The following is an 18,788-nucleotide window of genomic DNA, read 5'->3' on the forward strand; positions in this document are numbered from 1 at the left end:
GGCAGCCATTACCTAGAACAGTACCAAAACGTAAGTGTGTGGTTTGGGGGATGAGTTGTGAGATTTTCGTCATCATGATCTTGATGTTTTTATTCCTTTGTTTAATGCAGAGAATCATCTTGATAAGTAAAAATCATTTTTCCCCCCCTCAGACTATTGGCAAGAAGTTACCTCCAACTGCAGCAACTCCAGACTCGTCAAAACCAGAAATGGACAGCCGGACAAAGGGTGAGTTTTCTTTGTTTATCTGTTTTATGTTTGAAAGCAGTGAATGGTTTTATGATCATTGAGCCACTTTTGAAAAATTCTTATATAATCTTAATAGCTTTTTTAATAGCACATTAGGAAAACAAATGCACCCAGATAGGTTTCATTGTGTTCTACCAGCAGGGTGGGCACAAGTTCAATTCAGAACTCCTCAATGGAAGAAGATACTTTCCTGCCATTTGTTTCTCACCTGCATGAAAAGCCAAGGGCTTATCCATGTATACTTGGATCCATCTGCATAGTTGAGGAGTCAGGAAGGTTTTAGAAAATGGCAATTCAAGCAGTGTCGAGATTCATAGGCCTTCAAGTCAGAGAGGCTTTATGTTTTAGCCTGACCACTCAACAGACACTCCCAAATCTTGACTCCTTCAGCACAGCTCTGCTTGTATTCCTGTAGTTACAAGTGTCTGTCTTCTGTCGAGCCAGATATGCTCTTCCTGTCATTTTTACCCATCGGTTCTAGTGTCTGGGTCTATATTGATTTTAGCCCATTTTTCTCCTGACAGTCTTTTAAGTATTTGAGGATAATTGCCCCACCCCAACCTTCCCAGTGGTCAGTGCTCTCCATCCTAGAGTTGTCAGAGAAAATACAGGAACGCCCAGTTATATTTGAATTTCAGATAAACAATGAAAAATTTTTTGTCTTTAGTATGTCCCATGCAGTATTGGTTATTTATACGAAATTCAAATGTAACTGGGCATCCTGTGTTTGTATTTGCTGAGTCTGGCAGCCCTCCAATTCCTTTAGTCATTCTTCTAATAACTGGAATGTTCTGAACATGCTCTAGTCAGAAATAAATACTGCAGTTCCTTCTAGGGATTTCACTTATTTTTTTTTTCCAGCTTCAGATTTCCTTATGAGGATTATGTAGACAGACTACTAATCTAGTTTGGAAATCCAAAGGTTGAGAGAGGCTCTATCATACATATGTGATTATGATTAATATAAGAGCAAGCACAAATATATTCTTTAAGTTGCGGAAAATATACCAGGAACTCCTTTTTCAGTGCAAAACAGGTAGTTTTGACAGCAAGTAAATGTTACTGCCTTAGACATAAAAAATGAATTTATGGGACTGCCAAGCCCCAAATGGTGTTTTAGATAAATACATTCATGGGTGTTATAGGTGCAGCTGTCTTAATGGTTCAGGTTCAGATGAGGTCGACATGCCTTCAAGGTGTTAATGATACAATCAGACTCTGTTTAAGAGGCAGGAAGCTCACTAGACTAACGCTCTAATCCAGCAGCTCCCCAAGTTGATTGTGCCCCAGAGAGCTGGGCCACACCTCCAGAATTTCTGAAGCAGCAGGTCTGGGGTGAGGACTGAAATTGTGCTTTTCCAACAAATTCCCGGGTGCTAGAATGCTAATGCTAAATCTCCATTTAAACACTAAAACCTTCAAGATTCTTGAAGAGCATCCTGAAACTTTTTCTTTACATGAATTCAAGGTTAAACTATTTCTATAATGTTTTCTGCTGTTGGACAGTAGCCCATCCTTCCTTCCATTCAACTGCTCATTCTGTAGTTCTGGCAATTGACAAGTTTATCAGTGATCCAGGTTATTAGGCAAGTTTGCTGGAATGGCTGGAGTGGAGGATGGGCAGGAAGAGGGGAAGACACATCAAGCCTCAAAGGTAATTGGAATGGGGTCCCTGGGACAGGCTGTCCTTGTGACAGGTGACAACCAGTGGCCTTCACCAATCTCAGTCATGTTTGCAGAAATAAGAATCTGAGAAACAGAGAATTTTTTTAATGGAAAAGCGTTTCAATAGAAGTGAAAGAAAAATGCCTTATAGATTGTTCCTGTCTCTGCAGAGTAAATAGAAGCTAGGGTGACTTGTGAGTTGGTTTGGGGGAGGCAGCGCTGGGGGAATCTGAGTGTCACTTATAAGATTGTGACACAAAATAGGACAGTCTGCAGGACATGCTTAAGTGACTCATCCTCAGGCCTCAAGAACTCACACTAGAATAAGAGCATATCCTTGATTGATCTTTTTGTCCTCGGTAATGTCTGCAGGCAGGAGACTCAGATCTTTTTTGGCAGGGTTAGGTGGTAGGTGTGGAAGGAGTTTTAGAGAAGTACTGACCAATAGGAATACTATGTGAGCCACATACAAGAGTTTACATTTTCTGGTAGCCACATTAAAAAATAAAAAAAGAAAAAAAAAAACAAGAAAAGAAACAGGTTAAAAAAAGAATTAAGTGAACTCAATTTAAATATATTTTATTTAGCTCAATATATCCCAAGTTTTATCCTTTCAACATGTGTAACCCATAAACAATTATTAAATGAGGTATTTTAATTCTCTTTTCATCTGAATCTTCAGAATCCAGCGTGTATTTTCCATGTATACCACATCTCATCTTGGCTTAGCCACGTGTTGATTATCAGAAGCCACACATGCCCAGGGGCCACCGTATCAGACAGTGTAGTTTGAAAGTCATTCTGGGATCTAAGATGGGCTTCGTGGGCCTGGATTTTAACACAGTTCAGAATGCTCAGGTCCCTTGAGCACTTGGGAGAATCCTGACTCTAGCCCACGCCTCTTTCAGTCCTACAAGTGTCTATTAACGACATCTATCGCTAGATGCATCCCAGAGTGGGCCTGAGTTGTTAATAACGAGTGGTTTTACACGGTAGCAGGGGTGTTCTGCTGAGAGTCAGGAAGCACAGGTTCCAGGACTAGCTCTCTTCTTAGCTAGCTGTGTGACCTTGGGCAAATAATTTTGTTTCTCTGGCCTTGCTCTTCATTGTCTGCATTGTCTCTGAAGTCAGAGGGTTGTGCTCAAGAGAAGCCTTTGGGTCTCTCCCAGCATCTTCACTATCTGATTCAGTTCCAAAAGCTTTATAATTCAGAGTGAAAACTTTCTGCATTCCAATAATTGAACAGCCCTTGGGAGAGGTAAAAGAAAGATGTGAACAATTGAGTCGGAATATGAGAGGATGTCATTTGGCACAGATGCCAGAGATAAGTCTGTGTGTAAGTGGTTGGGAAGAGTGATCACTCTCAGTGAAGCCTGGAGAGGTTTTTATTGACAGCCATGTTTTCATGGAGCCAGAGCAAGATTGCTGCAGTTTAATCTCACCCCTCACACACTTTCTGGCTTCCACTGTAAAGAGCAAATTCTGGGGTAATGGTTCTCCCATGATTTCCATGAGGGCTCCTAGTCCACCAGGTAGCCCCCTCCATTTGGAACATTTTGCTGCTTCTGGATTTTGATGTAGTACCCAAGTTCAGGTGGAAGGACACAGAGGGCTGACCCACTTTTCGAAATGACCCTGAACTTGGGGAAGAACACAGCCTCCTTCCTTCCGGTTGGAAGTCACACCCATAACAACTTGCCCAGCAGTACAGAGAAGAGATGTGCCTTCCCACATAGCTGTCTCCTTAGCGCGTTCAGATACTGGATTGGCCAAAAAGTTTGTTCAGGGGACTTCCCCAGTGGTCCAGTGGCAAAGACTCTGAGCTCCCAGTGCAGGGGGCCGGGGTTCAGTCTCTGGTTAGGGAACTAGATCCCACGTGCCACAACAGAGAGTTCATATGCCACAACCTAAGACTGGGTGCAGCCAAATAAATAGATAACTATTTTTGAAAAGGTTTCTTTGGGTTTTTTGGTAACATCTTACTGAAGAACCCAAGTGGTCTTTTTTGCCAACCAGATACAAGCTCACGTCACGAGTAAGCATTACGATGATTCAAAAAATATTCAGTGTAGATTGGTATCTTCTGAGAGAAGTGAAACTCAGCTGATCAGGATTTATTTAAACAACTAACATCATCTCCCCACCCCCAATAAAGCTTTTATGATATTGAAATTCATCAGAAATGCATGCTGTGGAACAGATTGCCATAATTTTTGTAACAAGAGAAAAGCTGTCTAAATATTCATAAATGTAGTGCCCTGAGGTGCCTCCAGCTCACCACATCTGGAGCTCCCCTCTTTCTGACTACAATTGATGCAGATTTGTGGCCTCTGTGGGATAGAAAAATAGCCTGAAGAAAGAGTTCTTTAGCATCTTCCTGAACAAACAGTTCAGTCTTAGAGATTCAGAGGACCAGTTGAACAGGTAGTTTAGAGAAAAAATAGTCCTTGACAGAATGTGTACAAAGGCAGGTCAGGCTTCTGAATAAACGATGCCTGGGGATCAAAGGCTAAACTTTGTTTGCTTATCCTCCCCTCACATTATCACTGGACACTTGCACCATCTTTCTGATCACTTTGTCCCTTGACTTGCTTCTTAGGCATTGTCCCCTGTGACGGTGACATGTAGTACCTTGTGGCTATCATTGATCCCTCATGGTGGGGGCGGTGTCTTCTGCCCACCACCCCCACCATCCAGCCAGGAAAGTGCCGTGGACTTAGTGGACACTGGCAACAATGGTGGTGGAGCAGATGGAGAATTAGAAATGATTTCAATTTACCAGGCTCTGTACCTAACAGAGTCTTGTCAAAGCAGTGTAGTAGCCACAAGTCTCCTTCCCCAAGTTCACAGTCACCGGGAGGGAAAGAACATATTTGTTGACCCTCGAGCTTATTTCAGATTCCTAGGGGGTCAGCAGTGGTTGCTCTGTGGGACTTGACAGATCCTTGTTCTTTCTAGCCTCTGCCAACACCCAGCCAACCCAAGAGCTCCTGGTTTACGCTAGTTTGACAAGGTCACGTTTCTGGGCTCATTGCAACACAGGGACTGCCCAGGAACCCTGTGGAGCATTGCACCAAACAAAAACGAGCAGTTACAGATTTGGAGGAGAGGCGGAAGTGAGCAAAATTTAGATGAAGCAGCAGGGTTTTGATACGTTCCAAGCAAAACAGGGCTGTGTAAGTGGGGCCACATCACAGCTGGTCTGTGAGCTGAACCCAGGTCTTGTGTCTTTGGGAACCACTGATCCAAGAGCAGGGCTGTGTCCAGTATCCCTTACAGGAGGCCCTGTGCTGGTGTGGGGATTCCAGGCTTCTTTTCTGTGTCACGATGACTTGTTTCCTTCAACAGAGGGTGGAACACGTCATTATTACTAATACGATACATAAAAGCAAAGTTTCTGGTCACCTGTGGTCTTAGAGGACAGACTTTCTCAGGGAGTAAGAAAGCAGTAGTCACTCTCTCAGAGAAGGGGCTTCTTGGACCCTTTGCAGCTGTAGCGTGTGTGCTTGGAAGGAATACTATTTCCAGTTCATGTTGCAGCTGGCTGTATCTGCATTTGTATCCGCATTTGCAGATTTTTACTTTCTCAGTCTGAGCTAATTTTCACTTTCTCGCTACATGTTTGATTAGGAGAAAAAAGGGTCACCTCCCCTTATGTTGGGATTTTTCCCAGCCTTGTTGTTGTTGTTGATTCACTAAACTGTTTCTAGCTCTTTGTGATCCCATGGACTGCAGCACGCCAGGCTCCCCTGTCCTTCACTAGCTCCTGGAGTTTGCTCAGATTCACGTCCATTGAGTCAGTGATGCTATCTAACCTTCTCACCCTCTGCCACCCTCTTCTCCTTTTGCCTTCGCCCAGCCTTACCTGTGAACTCTTTTCATCTCTTTTGCCAGGATAGGTGTTTTTGCTCATTCATCTTCTCCAAAGCTCGCTTACTCTTGGGCCTGGAAATTTGGGCACATTTGATATGAAATGGGTGTCCTGCTGCTGCTGCTGCTAAGTCACTTCAGTCGTGTCCGACCCCATAGACGGCAGCCCACCAGGCTCCCCCATCCCTGGGATTCTCCAGGCAAGAACACTGGAATGTGTGTCCTACCCAGCCCTTTAGCTTCTCCCACACCTGATGTGTCCTAAAGCCCTCAGGCTCAGTGTCTCAAGGGTCATTGTTCACCCTAGGAAAGCACCTTTCATCAAATGCTCCCAACACAGATTCAGAGTGGGGGGTCTTTCTGCAAGGGTGCCCAGCCTACCCATGCTGCAGATGACCTGGATTTCAAATGCAGTCCTCTTAGAAGACAAAATGAACTCTCGCTCTGCTGTCCTAGTGGATTTCCTTCCTCCCAAAGACTCAGAGTTTCTCCTCACCTGAGCAGGAGAAGGTGTCATTGAGAGGAGCCACTGTCTGCTCCATATTAGAGAACAGAAAGGCTTCCTTTGCCTGTCACATTTTGATTTTTGTTTTTTGGTTTTTTGTTTTCAAAGTAAGAGAGTAAAAAGTGGCATAGTTCATATATATGAAATAATTTGAAAGTCATATTACCATCAACATGCAATACCAGAGGGGTCAACTTTTTCGTGACAGAAAGCATTGGGCCAGAGTTGACAATGTAGTGGCAAAGACGTTGTGTTTCATTTCCCCGAGTTTAGATATAGATCCGGTTTTCTCCACTTGGGCCCTGTGAACATTTAGACCACATCAGACTTTGCTGGGGGCTGTCCTGTGTCCATTGTACGGTATTTAGCAGCTTCCCAGATGTCAGTTACCACCTCCCCCCACACTGTGACAGCCATAAACATCTAGGGGCTTTATTGGTGTCTCATGGGAAGCCAAGTCAACCCAGTTGTGAACCGCTGGTGTGGACTATCTTATGCCCCAGGAGGGCACCACTGTATCTTCTGCCGCCGGGCACATGCTGGACACTCAGTATTTTTTGAATAAATGTATTCATCCCACCCCCTCCCATGAGGGTTAAAGAGAATAAGTGAAATAAGACTAGTTATCTGCTTCTTGTCATCAAGAATGGTTGGTAAACACCCCACCCCACTCTAGTCAAAGGCCTGGAACATTGTCCAGGCAGGGCCAGTGCTATTTTCCTCTGCTTGGAAGGGACCCCAGGTTTCTGCTTTAGGAAGTGATTTCCCCATTTCCAAGTTTCTAAGGCTTTAATCCAAACACATCACTCTGACTCTCCTCCCTGTTGCCTTGTCCAGAGCTCTGCATATACGTGCTTTATTTCCTCTCCTTAATGATAAACTCCTTGAGAATCAAATAACTAGTCTTATTTCAGTTTTCCCCAGAACATGAAAGAAGTCAAACCCTTATTGCAATTCCAAAGTACAAAACACTCCTGAAAACTAGAAGGCTTTATCACTCCTTGGGTGATAAAACTTGTTCTGGGCTAATGTGAATGTGGGTATGTGCTAAGTCACTTCAATAGTGTCCAGCTCTGTGACCCCCTGGATTCTATAGCCTGCCAGGCTCCTCTGTCCATGGGATTCTCCAGGCAAGAATACCGGAGTGGGTTGCCATGCCCTCCTCCAGGGGATCTTCCCAACCCAGGGATCAAACCCCTGTCTCCTAAGTCTTCTGCACTGGCAGGCCAGTTATTTACCACTAGCTCATTCATCCCATTTGGGGTGACGAAGCATCCATTTGCTGAAAATTTTTAATGTATATGATGCTTGAGTATAGCCCCAGATCCCAGCTGGGGATGTTACATATTATATGGTATGTGCAATGTATTTCCTTTCTAAAATCTGAAAAATTCTGTCCCCAGGCCTTCTGAATAAGGGATTATGAACCAGTAGTGTCTCAGATAATATTTGTCAGTTTAATGAAAGAATTTTCAGATTTTGATGTTGGCAAAAGTAGACACCACTGAGCTTGATATTTTTGTTCTGGTGTCCTCAGAAGAAAAGAAAACCTCCAGTTCTAGGCATGACCTGATACTTGCCATCTCTGCTGAAAGTTCTGGAAGGCTTCCAACCAGACTTTGTGACACATGGAGTTTTGATCTTCATGTCCTAAGTTGAGCTCAAAGAATTGTCCTAAATTTAATGTTACTTTCTTGGTGTGTGTATAAGTTTTCTTTGTTGATATGTTTATTCTGTTTCTCTGCTTTTTTTTTTAAGGTGAGAGTATTTTCTTAAGTTTGTTTGCTTTTTGTACAAATAGACTATAAAGGCAGCTGAAGGGTGTCATTGGGTGTGGTCATGTGAATTAAATTCCTTGAACAATCTGTTTTTAATCTCATGTAAATTTCTAGAAATTTGGGGGGGCTTTTTTTGAAAGGGATGTGAATTATGACTGGACTTGGTATTTCTTGAAATTGCAGTGCCAATCATCACTTACAAGGGGCTCTTGATTGGGAATTGGGCAATTTTTGTTTCAGGGTCCTTGACCCTTCTGATACTGTATAGCAGATATTGTATAACACATTTTCTCTGCACCTTTGAATGTATCTGTGTGTTTTTTTTTTTCTTTTCTGGAAAGAGTCATTGCTTTTTATCAGATTCTTGAAGGACTCTGAGACAAAAAAGGCTTAAAAACTGACTTAAGGTTTCAGTCTTATGCTAGTTTATTAATATTTTTAAATCTTTCTAAAGAAAAAATAGAGACACAATCATCTTAATCACTGGATAAATCATGTCTTTATTTCTTGATGTGCATGTGTGTATTCATTCCTATTTGATCTTCGACTAATTAAATCCATCTAATTGATGAATAGATGGAAAATCCCTGCCTCCAAAAATTAATTTCAGTCCTTTACTCTCCATCTCTGTTTGCTACTCATTTAAAATTTATAATCTTCCCACGTTCAAAAGGGATTTGGAATTATATCCTTCTTTCAAGACCTATCAAATGCCTGCTCTTTTGTGAACTCTCTCCTGAATATGATCTTGCCTTTCTCTGAAACACCGTGACAATATTCTGTCATAGTGAGTTGATGCTTATTTGTGTATTAGGTTGGACTTCTGTGTGAGGGTGGTTGGACTGACCTGTATATCACAAGCCCAAGAACTGACAGTAACTTTTTCATGTTGTTGTTTAGTCGCTAAGTGGTGTCAAGTTCTTTTGTTGCCCCATGGTGTGTAGCCTGCCAGGCTCCTCTGTTCATGGGATTCTCCAGGCAAGAATATTGGAGTGGATTGCCATTTTCTTTTCCAGGAGATCTTCCCAACCCCGGGATCAGATCAAACCTGCATCTCTTGTGTCTCCTGCATTGTCAGGCAGATTCTTTACCACTTAGCCACCAGGGAAGCCCATCTTTTACATGGTGGTGACTCAGTAAATATTTGAATTAAAGTAGGAAACATTTTTATTCCACAGACTAGAAAATTAAAATCATAGTCTCAGTTAATATATTATTTTGTATTTGAATTTACTTTTGAATATCTTAAAACCATTGATATAGCCAAACCAGCCTAATGTTCTTATTTCCCAATACTGCTGAGTTAGGGCCCAAATGCCTCAGAAGTAAAAAAAAAAAATTCTTATTTTCAAATATATCATAATAACTTAAAATGTGGGGTAAGTAGTTGTCATATTTGGTCAGGAGTGTTGTGAGTTACGGGGCTCATGACCGGAGCCCTGAACGGTCAGAGGCAGCTGGGACTTATGTGTAGCCCAGTGTGTTCCTTGATGCCTCCATTATTTCACTGAGATATTTCTGAGGATTTGGGGAGAAGATGGATGAGCCTCACTCTCTAATTTAACCAGATAGTTCTGTTTTTATTTGGTTTATATTAGAGTTCTAGAATAAGCTTAAATTGGCTCTAAGAGTCCTGCTAAAGTTAGCCAAACCCTCCTCTTGGTACTCCTGAGCCAGCCTCTCTTTCACACCTAAGGATGTGAGGTCCAGAGCAACAGCATGATTGCCTCAAGTTGTGTGCTTGGGAAGGACTGGTTGGGGCCAAACCCAGTCTTGACCATCCTGACTTCTAGCCCAGAATCCTCTCTTCCTGCTTTGCTATCCCATAGTCCTCTACTTTATAGAAACACTGAATGGGAGATATGTCAGGTTCTGGAGATACAAAGATTGGTAAGGTATCGTGTGGGAACCAGCTTTACCGAGAGAGGTAGTTAACGGTAGCCACTGGCACTATCACCTCCTTCTTTTATCTAAAATTGGTGCTTTCTAGATCTTTTGGCAACCCACTCCAGTATTCTTGCCTAGAGAATCCCAGGGACGGGAGAGCCTGGTGGGCTGCCGTCTATGGGGTCGCACAGAGTTGGACACAACTGAAGCGACTTAGCAGCAGTAGCAGCAGCAGATCATTTTGCGCCTAAGGCTTTACATATAAAACAGCATAGTTACATGTTGAAAGTGTTCTGAAACTGCATTGAAGTGATGGCCACCCAACTCTATAAATTTATTAAAACTCTTCAAACTGTACAACTTACATGTGTGAATTTTATGGTATATAAATCATACATCATTAAAGCTGTTTTTAAAAAAATGACAGAGGAACACCTACCCTCCTTTAGCTCATAAGGAAACTGACCATAATACGAAATGGCCTCATGAAACATTTTAAACAATGGAGTATTACTCAGCCGTTAAAAAGAATTCATTTGAATCAGTTCTGATGAGATGGATGAAACTGGAGCCGATTATACAGAGTGAAGTAAGCCAGAAAGAAAAACACCAATACAGTATACTAACACATATATATGGAATTTAGAAAGATGGCAATGACAACCCTGTATGCAAGACAGGAAAAAAGACACAGCTGTGTATAACGGACTTTTGGACTCAGAGAGAGAGGGAGAGGGCGGGATGATTTGGGAGAATGGCATTCTATCATGTATACTATCATGTAAGAATTGAATCGCCAGTCTATGTCTGACGCAGGATACAGCATGCTTGGGGCTGGTGCATGGGGATGACCCACAGAGATGTTATGGGGAGGGAGGTGGGAGGGGGTTTCATGTTTGGGAACACATGTAAGAATTAAAGATTTTAAAATTTAATAAAAATATATATATATATATATTAAAAAAAGCATATTAGTACTTTCTTATAAAAATGTTTTCTCACTTTTGTTGGTTATAAATCAATTTCATAGTCATTTACTGACCTGTTATGAGGCCAGGTCTTAAGGTAACTAGGGAAGAGTTGGTGGGGGAGGGTGGGAGAAGGGATGAGAAAGATACATAGGAAGAAGGTTTGGGTGGGGGAGGCAGATTATAGTGAAGTGTTTCAGAAGAGGTTACTGAAAGTGTCCTCTTTCTTCTGAGTTCCTTCATGTCAGGGAACCTTCTGCTTTGAGTGATAAATACCTACCTCACCACAAAGTGATGATAAGCAGTGAAATTTTATTAAGTCAAATAACAAGAAATCCAAGGACAGGTCCCCTGAAGTTGAATAATTTGACAGACATCTCAACAGTGTCAGGGCTCAAGGTCACTTCCTGTTTGATTTTCTTGGCTTTCCTTTCATGGCTGAAATGTGACTGTGGCAGGACAAAACAGTGTACTGTCTTCCAACAAGGGTGAAACAGTGTTAAATGCAAAAAGGCCGGGGTAACTATTTTTCTCATGTATCTTTTTTTTTTTAATCTGGGAACAAAATCTAATAGCCTCTCCCCACCCCAGAACATTTCTTCTCACATCTCATTGGCTAGAAGTGGATCACATGCACATTTCTCAACCAATCACTCACAAAGGGGAGTGAAATAAATATTATTAGCCTAAAGAGACCTAAATTGACATTTTCCCAAAGAAGATACACAGATGGCCAACAGACATATGAAAATATGCTCAATGTGGCTGATTATTAGAGAAATGCAAATCAAAACTATAATATGGCATCACCTCACACCAGTCAGAATGGCCATCATTAAAAAGTCTACAAACAGTGCTGGAGAGGATGTGGAGAAAAAGGGACCCTTCTACACTGTTGGTGGGAATGCAAATTGGTACAGCCACTATGGAAAACACTATGGAAGTTCCTTAAAAAACTAGCAGTAGAGCTACCATATGATCCAGTAATGTCATTCTTGGGCATATATCCAGAGAAAATCATAATTCAGGAAGCTACATTGCAGCACTATTTACAGTAGCCAGGGCATGGAAGCAACCTACATGTCCATCAACAGAGGAATGGATAAAGAAGATGTGGTACATATGCACAATGGAATATTACTCAGCCGTAGAACGAATGAAATAATGCCATTTGCAGCAACATGGGTGGACCTAGAGATTATTATATTAAGTAAATGAGACAAAAACAAATATCATATGATATCACTTATATTTGGAATCTAAAAAATTGATACAAATGAACTTATTGACCAAACAGAAGTGGACTCACAGACAGAGAAAATAAACATACAAATACCAAATGAGATAGTGGAAAGTGGAGGAAGATAAGTTAGGAGTTTGGTGTTAACATACACACTACTATATATAAAATAAACAACAAAGACCTACTGTTATAGCACAGGAAACATGTTCAATGTCTTGTGATAAATTGTGTGGAAAAAGAATCTGAAAAAGAATACTATATGTGTGTGTGCATAACTGAATCACTTTGTTGTCCACCTGAAACAACCACAGCATTATAAATTAACTATATTTCAATGTAAAAATGGTTATAAAACTATTATTTGCCTAGACATACTTTACTCATCCCCAGGGCTGTGGGAGGGTTCCCTATTGCTGAAAATAATGCCTGAGCAAATTAGGTTTCTATGAACTGGGACGGGGATAGGGAATAGTGACCAGGAAGTTAACCAACAATGTCTATCACACTTAATTGACTGTTTTTTGATGGGTAGAAAGGAATAGAAACATGACTTTTTCCTTTTCTTTGTTGGCCACAGATGTCTTATCTTCTGTGTAAAACGTTTCCATGATTTTGATCCAACAAATTATTCTTAAAGCAAAGACTCTGCAGGGCAGTTCTCCAATAATACTGCATTTATTTCAGTGTTGTTGCAAGTTTTGAGGTGGGGTAGTCATATTTCACTAATACAGTCAATAGGAAAATTGGTAAGGAGCTGTCATTATTCAGTTTAAAGATGCTTAACTTTCCCCCCTCCCTTTAGAACATTTGGGTCCATTCAGAATTTTGGAGGTTTGCTATAGCTAATTAAAGAGAGCTGGAACCATGTGGGCTTAGGAATATTTGGGTGGATTGATAGTGATGGGATTTAGAACTAGTGCCTCTTAGGATGAGTTAAGGAGCAAAAGCCATCAACTTCCTAAGACAGAAGGGTTCCTGCACTAGGCTAGGGGATATAAATGATATCTTCAAGTCATTGAATGGGAAGCAAAAACATCTGTCAACAAAGTTAGTCCCTCTCTTTCCCTCTCTCCCTTCCTCCCTTGTCCCCTCCCTATTCTCTGTCATATCCCAACCCTAGACCAGTGTGTCTGTATTATAGATGTTTTATTGCCTTAATTTTATATATCACTCTCTTTGATTGATATATTAACCATAATAAAAAATATCCCCACAATTTAGTGATGTAAATTGTACCAGGGATAATATAATTGATACTTACTTATATACCTCTAGGTTGTAATCTGTAGGAACTGGCCTAATCCTTGGGAAATATCTAAAGCCATTCAGAGTCATTGGGGTTGTTGACTTTGGTGCAGAATAACAAATACCCAGTAGGTGCTAATTCTTTTTTTTTTTAATTTTTACTTTATTTTACTTTACAATACTGTATTGGTTTTGCCATACATTGACATGAATCCACCATGGGTGTACTTGTGTTCTCAAACATAAACCCCCCTCCCACCTCCCTCCCCATGACAGCTCTCTGGGTCATCCCCATGCACCAGCCCCAAGCATCCTGTATCCTGCATCGGACATAGACTGGCGATTCATTTCTTACATGATAGTATACATGTTTCAATGCCCTTCTCCCAAATCATCCCATCCTCTCCCTCTCCCACAGAGTTCAAAAGTCTGCTGTACACATCTGTGTCTCTTTGCTATCTCGCATACAGGGTCATCATTACCATCTTTCTAAATTCCATATGTATGTGTTAGTATACTGTATTGGTGTTTTTCTTTCTGGCTTACTTCACTCTGTATAATCGGCTCCAGTTTCATCCATCTCATTAGAACTGATTCAAATGTATTCTTTTTAATGGCCGAGTAATACTCCATTGTGTATATGTACCACAGCTTTCTTATCCATTCATCTGCTGATGGACATCTAGGTTGTTTCCATGTCCTGGCTATTATAAACAGTGCTGCGATGAACATTGGGGTACATGTGTCTCTTTCAATTCTGGTTTCCTCGGTGTGTATGCCCAGCAGTGGGATTGCTGGGTCATAAGGTAGTTCTATTTGCAATTTTTTAAGGAATCTCCACACTGTTCTCCATAGTGGCTGTACTAGTTTGCATTCCCACCAACAGTGTAAGAGGGTTCCCTTTTCTCCACACCCTCTCCAGCATTTATTGCTTGCAGACTTTTGGATCGCAGCCATTCTGACTGGTGTGAAGTGGTACCTCATTGTGGTTTTGATTTGCATTTCTCTGATAATGAGTGATGTTGAGCATCTTTTCCTGTGTTTGTTAGCCATCTGTATGTCTTCTTTGGAGAAATGTCTATTTAGTTTTTTGGCCCATTTTTTGATTGAGTCATTTATTTTTCTGGAATTGAGCTGCATGAGTTGCTTGTATATTTTTGAGATTAGTTGTTTGTCAGTTGCTTCATTTGCTATTATTTTCTCCCATTCAGAAGGCTGTCTTTTCACCTTGCTGATAGTTTCCTTTGTTGTGTAGAAGCTTTTAATTTTAATTAGATCTCACTTGTTTATTTTTGCTTTTATTTCCAGAATTCTGGGGGGTGGGTCATAGAGGATCCTGCTGTGATTTATGTCGGAGAGTGTTTTGCCTATGTTCTCCTCTAGGAGTTTTATAGTTTCTGGTCTTACATTTAGATCTTTAATCCATTTTGAGTTTATTTTTGTGTGCGGTGTTAGAAAGTGATCTAGTTTCATTCTTTTACAAGTGATTGACCAGTTTTCCCAGCACCACTTGTTAAAGAGATTGTCTTTACTCCATTGAATATTCTTGCCTCCTTTGTCAAAGATAAGGTGTCCATATGTGTGTGGGTTTATCTCTGGGCTTTCTATTTTGTTCCATTGATCTATATTTCTGTCTTTGTGCCAGTACCATACTGTCTTGATGACTGTGGCTTTGTAGTAGAGCCTGAAGTCAGGCAAGTTGATTCCTCCAGTTCCATTCTTCTTTCTCAAGATTGCTTTGGCTATTCGAGGTTTTTTGTATTTCCATACAAATCTTGAAATTATTTGTTCTAGTTCTGTGAAAAATACCACTGGTAGCTTGATAGGGATTACATTGAATCTGTAGATTGCTTTGGGGTAGTATACTCATTTTCACTATATTGATTCTTCTGATCCATGAACATGGTATATTTCTCCATCTATTAGTGTCCTCTTTGATTTCTTTCATCAGTGTTTTATAGTTTTCTATATATGGGTCTTTAGTTTCTTTAGGTAGATATATTAGTAGGTGCTAATTCTTTCGAATTTTTCTTTCTACCTTCTGTCCTGAGTCTTTAAACCTCTTTTCAAAGTCTTAATTGTCCCAGTACCTTACAAATATTTTCACTGTCTTCTAAACAGGTGCTTCTGTAGTTTTAGTATCAGGTAGATGGCAACCCACTCCAGTGTTCTTGCCTGGAGAATCCCAGGGACGGGGGAGCCTGGTGGGCTGCCGTCTATGAGGTCGCACAGAGTCGGACATGACTGAAGCGACTTAGCAGCAGCAGCAGCAGCAGACTTTCCAAAGCGTATAATTCAGAGCATATTTGAATGGATTTTGACTGGCCTTAGTGTTTTCTCTCTGGGGTGAAAGCTGTTTCCTTACTGTCAACCCCCTTTCTGAGTAGGCAGGTTCCCATAGAGGGACCTTGAAACATATTTGAAAAGTTCGCCCCCATCCCACGTGTGTGTAAAGAACATTTGGTCAGTATTTGTTGGCCATTTGTGACTGACACGTGATCACATACAGCTACATCAACCTCTGTCTCTTAACAGACCATACTGGAGTCTTTTCCATTGTTTTGAGTACCATTTTATAATGTATGCATATGCTTGATTTCTGATTTAGTGATGTGCAGAAGAGAGGGCAAAATTTAAGCTTTTAAGCTCTTTGTAGATTGTATCTACATATGCATCCACCTGAAGAAGATATAAAATGGTGTGTAAAATAAAGAGTCTATAAAAGGACACCCCTGTTTTCTGAGACCAAGGAAACCATTTTGCTTTTCTGTCTGAGAAAAGCAAAGCAGTCAGTGGCTTTCATGACATCACCTAATTTGTGAGGAAAAAGAGTGAGAATAAAAAAATGCATGAACCAAAAATGAGCCATCTTGGGTGGTTTTCTGAGGGTGAACCTTGTTTCTTTATGCAGCAGTTATGTCCTGTCGGTTAAGTGTGCCTTTCTCTGCAGTTGATGTGATAGAGAGCATCTCCTCCTGGGACAGCTCATTAGATACAGCATTTTAAAGGTTGTGTTTTCTTTTCTCCTTACAGCCAAGGATTACTGCAAAGTTATATTTCCATATGAGGCACAGAACGACGATGAATTGACAATCAAAGAAGGAGATATAGTCACTCTCATCAATAAGGTAAACAAAGGTTCCCTCCTATCTTCTAAACTCTGAACTACTTTGAGGTGTTGAGCGGATAATATGAGCTTTTGTTTTAACCTTTGAAATGATTTTCATAATCCTGAATTCCCAAGGAAGAATCTTGCGTCTTTCCTCTCAGTCAGGCTAGGCCAAATGTATCCAAGTGAATGAATGAACTTGAAGCACAGCTAGATTCCATTTGCCTTGGAGCCAGCTGCAGATTTGCGTGGCCCCATTCCAGAAAGGCTAACCTGGGGGACGGAGAGCGGCCTGCTTGACTGGCAAGTCCACCCTCCACAGCAGCCCTGGCTGCAAAGCTCTGTGTCATGAGGGACCCAAGGAGGGGTTCCAGAAAGGCAAAGTTGGGCCTCACAGGCAGATAAGGCTTTTTTTTTTTTTTTTTTTCAGATAAGGCTTAAAGAATGTTTACTGTTCAGATCAAAGACAGGTAGCATGCCTGAGAGAATCTTGCCCATCTTGCTCAGGCTGAGAAGATGGGATGATTTTATGATCACTGCATCTGTGTGAAGTGACACAGCTTAACAGGGCCTGCACCATGGACTTTATGCTTTCATGCAGTGGTACTCATCAAGAAGGGGGTTGAAAGATCTATTATTTAAGTAATTCCCAGAATATGTGGCCTTTTCCCTGAAATATAGGGTTCTTACCATGGTTGACCATGAGGAAAACCTGAGCTGTCTTTAGGATGCTTAAGGGCGTGACTGGGGAATCATCACTACTGCTTACATTTATGCAGGGCTAGAAAGCTGAAACGCTAATATTTTGGCCACCTGCTGTGAAGAGCTGACTCATTTGAAAAGACCCTGATGCTGGGAAAGATTGAAGGCAGGAGGAGAAGGGGACAACAGAGGATGAGATGGTTGGATGGCATCATCGACTCAATAGACATGGATTTGGGTAGACTCCAGCAGTTTTGGTGATGGACAGGGAGGCCTGGCATGCTGCAGTTCATGGGATCACAAAGAGTCGGACACGACTGAGCGACTGAACTGAACTGAGAAAGCATGGACAGGGTGGAGAGGGCAGAGAAAGGGGAGAGAGGGCAGGGGGTTCAGGTGGGAAGCAGGCCCTGGGTCCTGCTGCCTCTGGCCATCACTGAGAGGGGAGGGATGTGGTGTTACCTGCCCCCCATCTCCCACTCCCAAATGTGTCTATAGGTGATTGGTAGGATTTACCATTATAACCTTCTAATCAAGGACAGTGACCTTTACGGAATGGCTGTGGAGGCTGTGTGTTTGAAGAGCCCAAGCCCCAGATGCCAAGGAATGCAGGACCCCAGAGTTTAAGTAGTTTGCCCAATGTCAGATTATTTAGGGAGACAGCTTGGCACTCTCACCTTCTACATGGAAAGTGGCATGCTGGGCAACGCTCAAGCACCTTTCTGGACCAGCAGAGTGTTCCCTGCTTGCTGAGGGCCCCAGAACATCCATCTTCTCACCTCTAAAATTTTCTCCTGAACTTAATTTGGTTCACCTCTGTAGGTGCTGACTGTGGCCAGAGGAACCCAGAGGAGGGGAAACAGTGCCCTTCTTGTTCCTTTCAGCCGAGGAGGCAGAGAGGTTCTTTACCAGCCTTGCCCTTATCCTGTGGGCCTCCTCCAGGCTGCATTCCTGGGCACAGGGCATTGCCTATTTTAAACCAGACCCTGAACCAAAGACATGAAGCGGCTGTGAAGCAGGAGATAGATACTCTGATAACTGGCACAGAGATTAGGTTTTATTTCCACAGGGGAAGGGATGGAGCTGTTCCTCACCCCCCCCGCCCACCCCCAGACAATAAAGCGACCAGAGTTTTAAACAACTGCCATTCTTTGCAATGTGGAGGTGGGGGGGGTCACTTTCCTGTTTTTGTTTGGAGGGGGACACCCTCTTTTCAGTTGAAAACCAGATGTACAATAACGTTTACTAAGGTTTGAGGAAAAGAAAACACTGCCGCAGATGGTCTCTTGTCTGAACTCATCTATTTCTACCTCAACATCATCTTATATTCCATCCTTGTCATTTGATTCTATACAATGAGAACTCATTCATCCTGGTGATTTCACTCCTTCCTCCCAGCCTGAAATCCTGCTGGATAAAAGAAAGTGGAGTTTTCTAAAGAGCTTCTTTAGTTAGAGTGGGACTCTCTCCTGGTCCCATCCACCCAGTAGGAAGCAGGGAACCAGGTGGAGGTGGAAGGCTGCTCTTAACAGTGTCCTGAGGGTTGCGACTGCTTTCCCCAGTTCCC

General features: G+C 41.9%; 1 protein-coding gene across 3 annotated transcripts in view; it reads left to right on the plus strand.

The window, feature by feature from the left end:
* The window catches only part of SH3KBP1 (SH3 domain containing kinase binding protein 1), a 331,624-nt gene that overhangs the window by 231,790 nt on the left and 81,046 nt on the right, over positions 1 to 18,788 (plus strand). For all 3 annotated transcript variants that reach the window (XM_068961995.1, XM_068961996.1, XM_068961997.1), the window contains 2 exons: positions 153 to 228; positions 16,444 to 16,538. In XM_068961995.1, the coding sequence (XP_068818096.1) occupies positions 153 to 228; positions 16,444 to 16,538 (171 nt within the window). The remainder of the gene's footprint in view (positions 1 to 152; positions 229 to 16,443; positions 16,539 to 18,788) is intronic.

This window comes from Capricornis sumatraensis, chromosome X (assembly GCF_032405125.1).
Source record: "Capricornis sumatraensis isolate serow.1 chromosome X, serow.2, whole genome shotgun sequence".
Taxonomy (NCBI): Eukaryota; Metazoa; Chordata; class Mammalia; order Artiodactyla; family Bovidae; genus Capricornis; species Capricornis sumatraensis.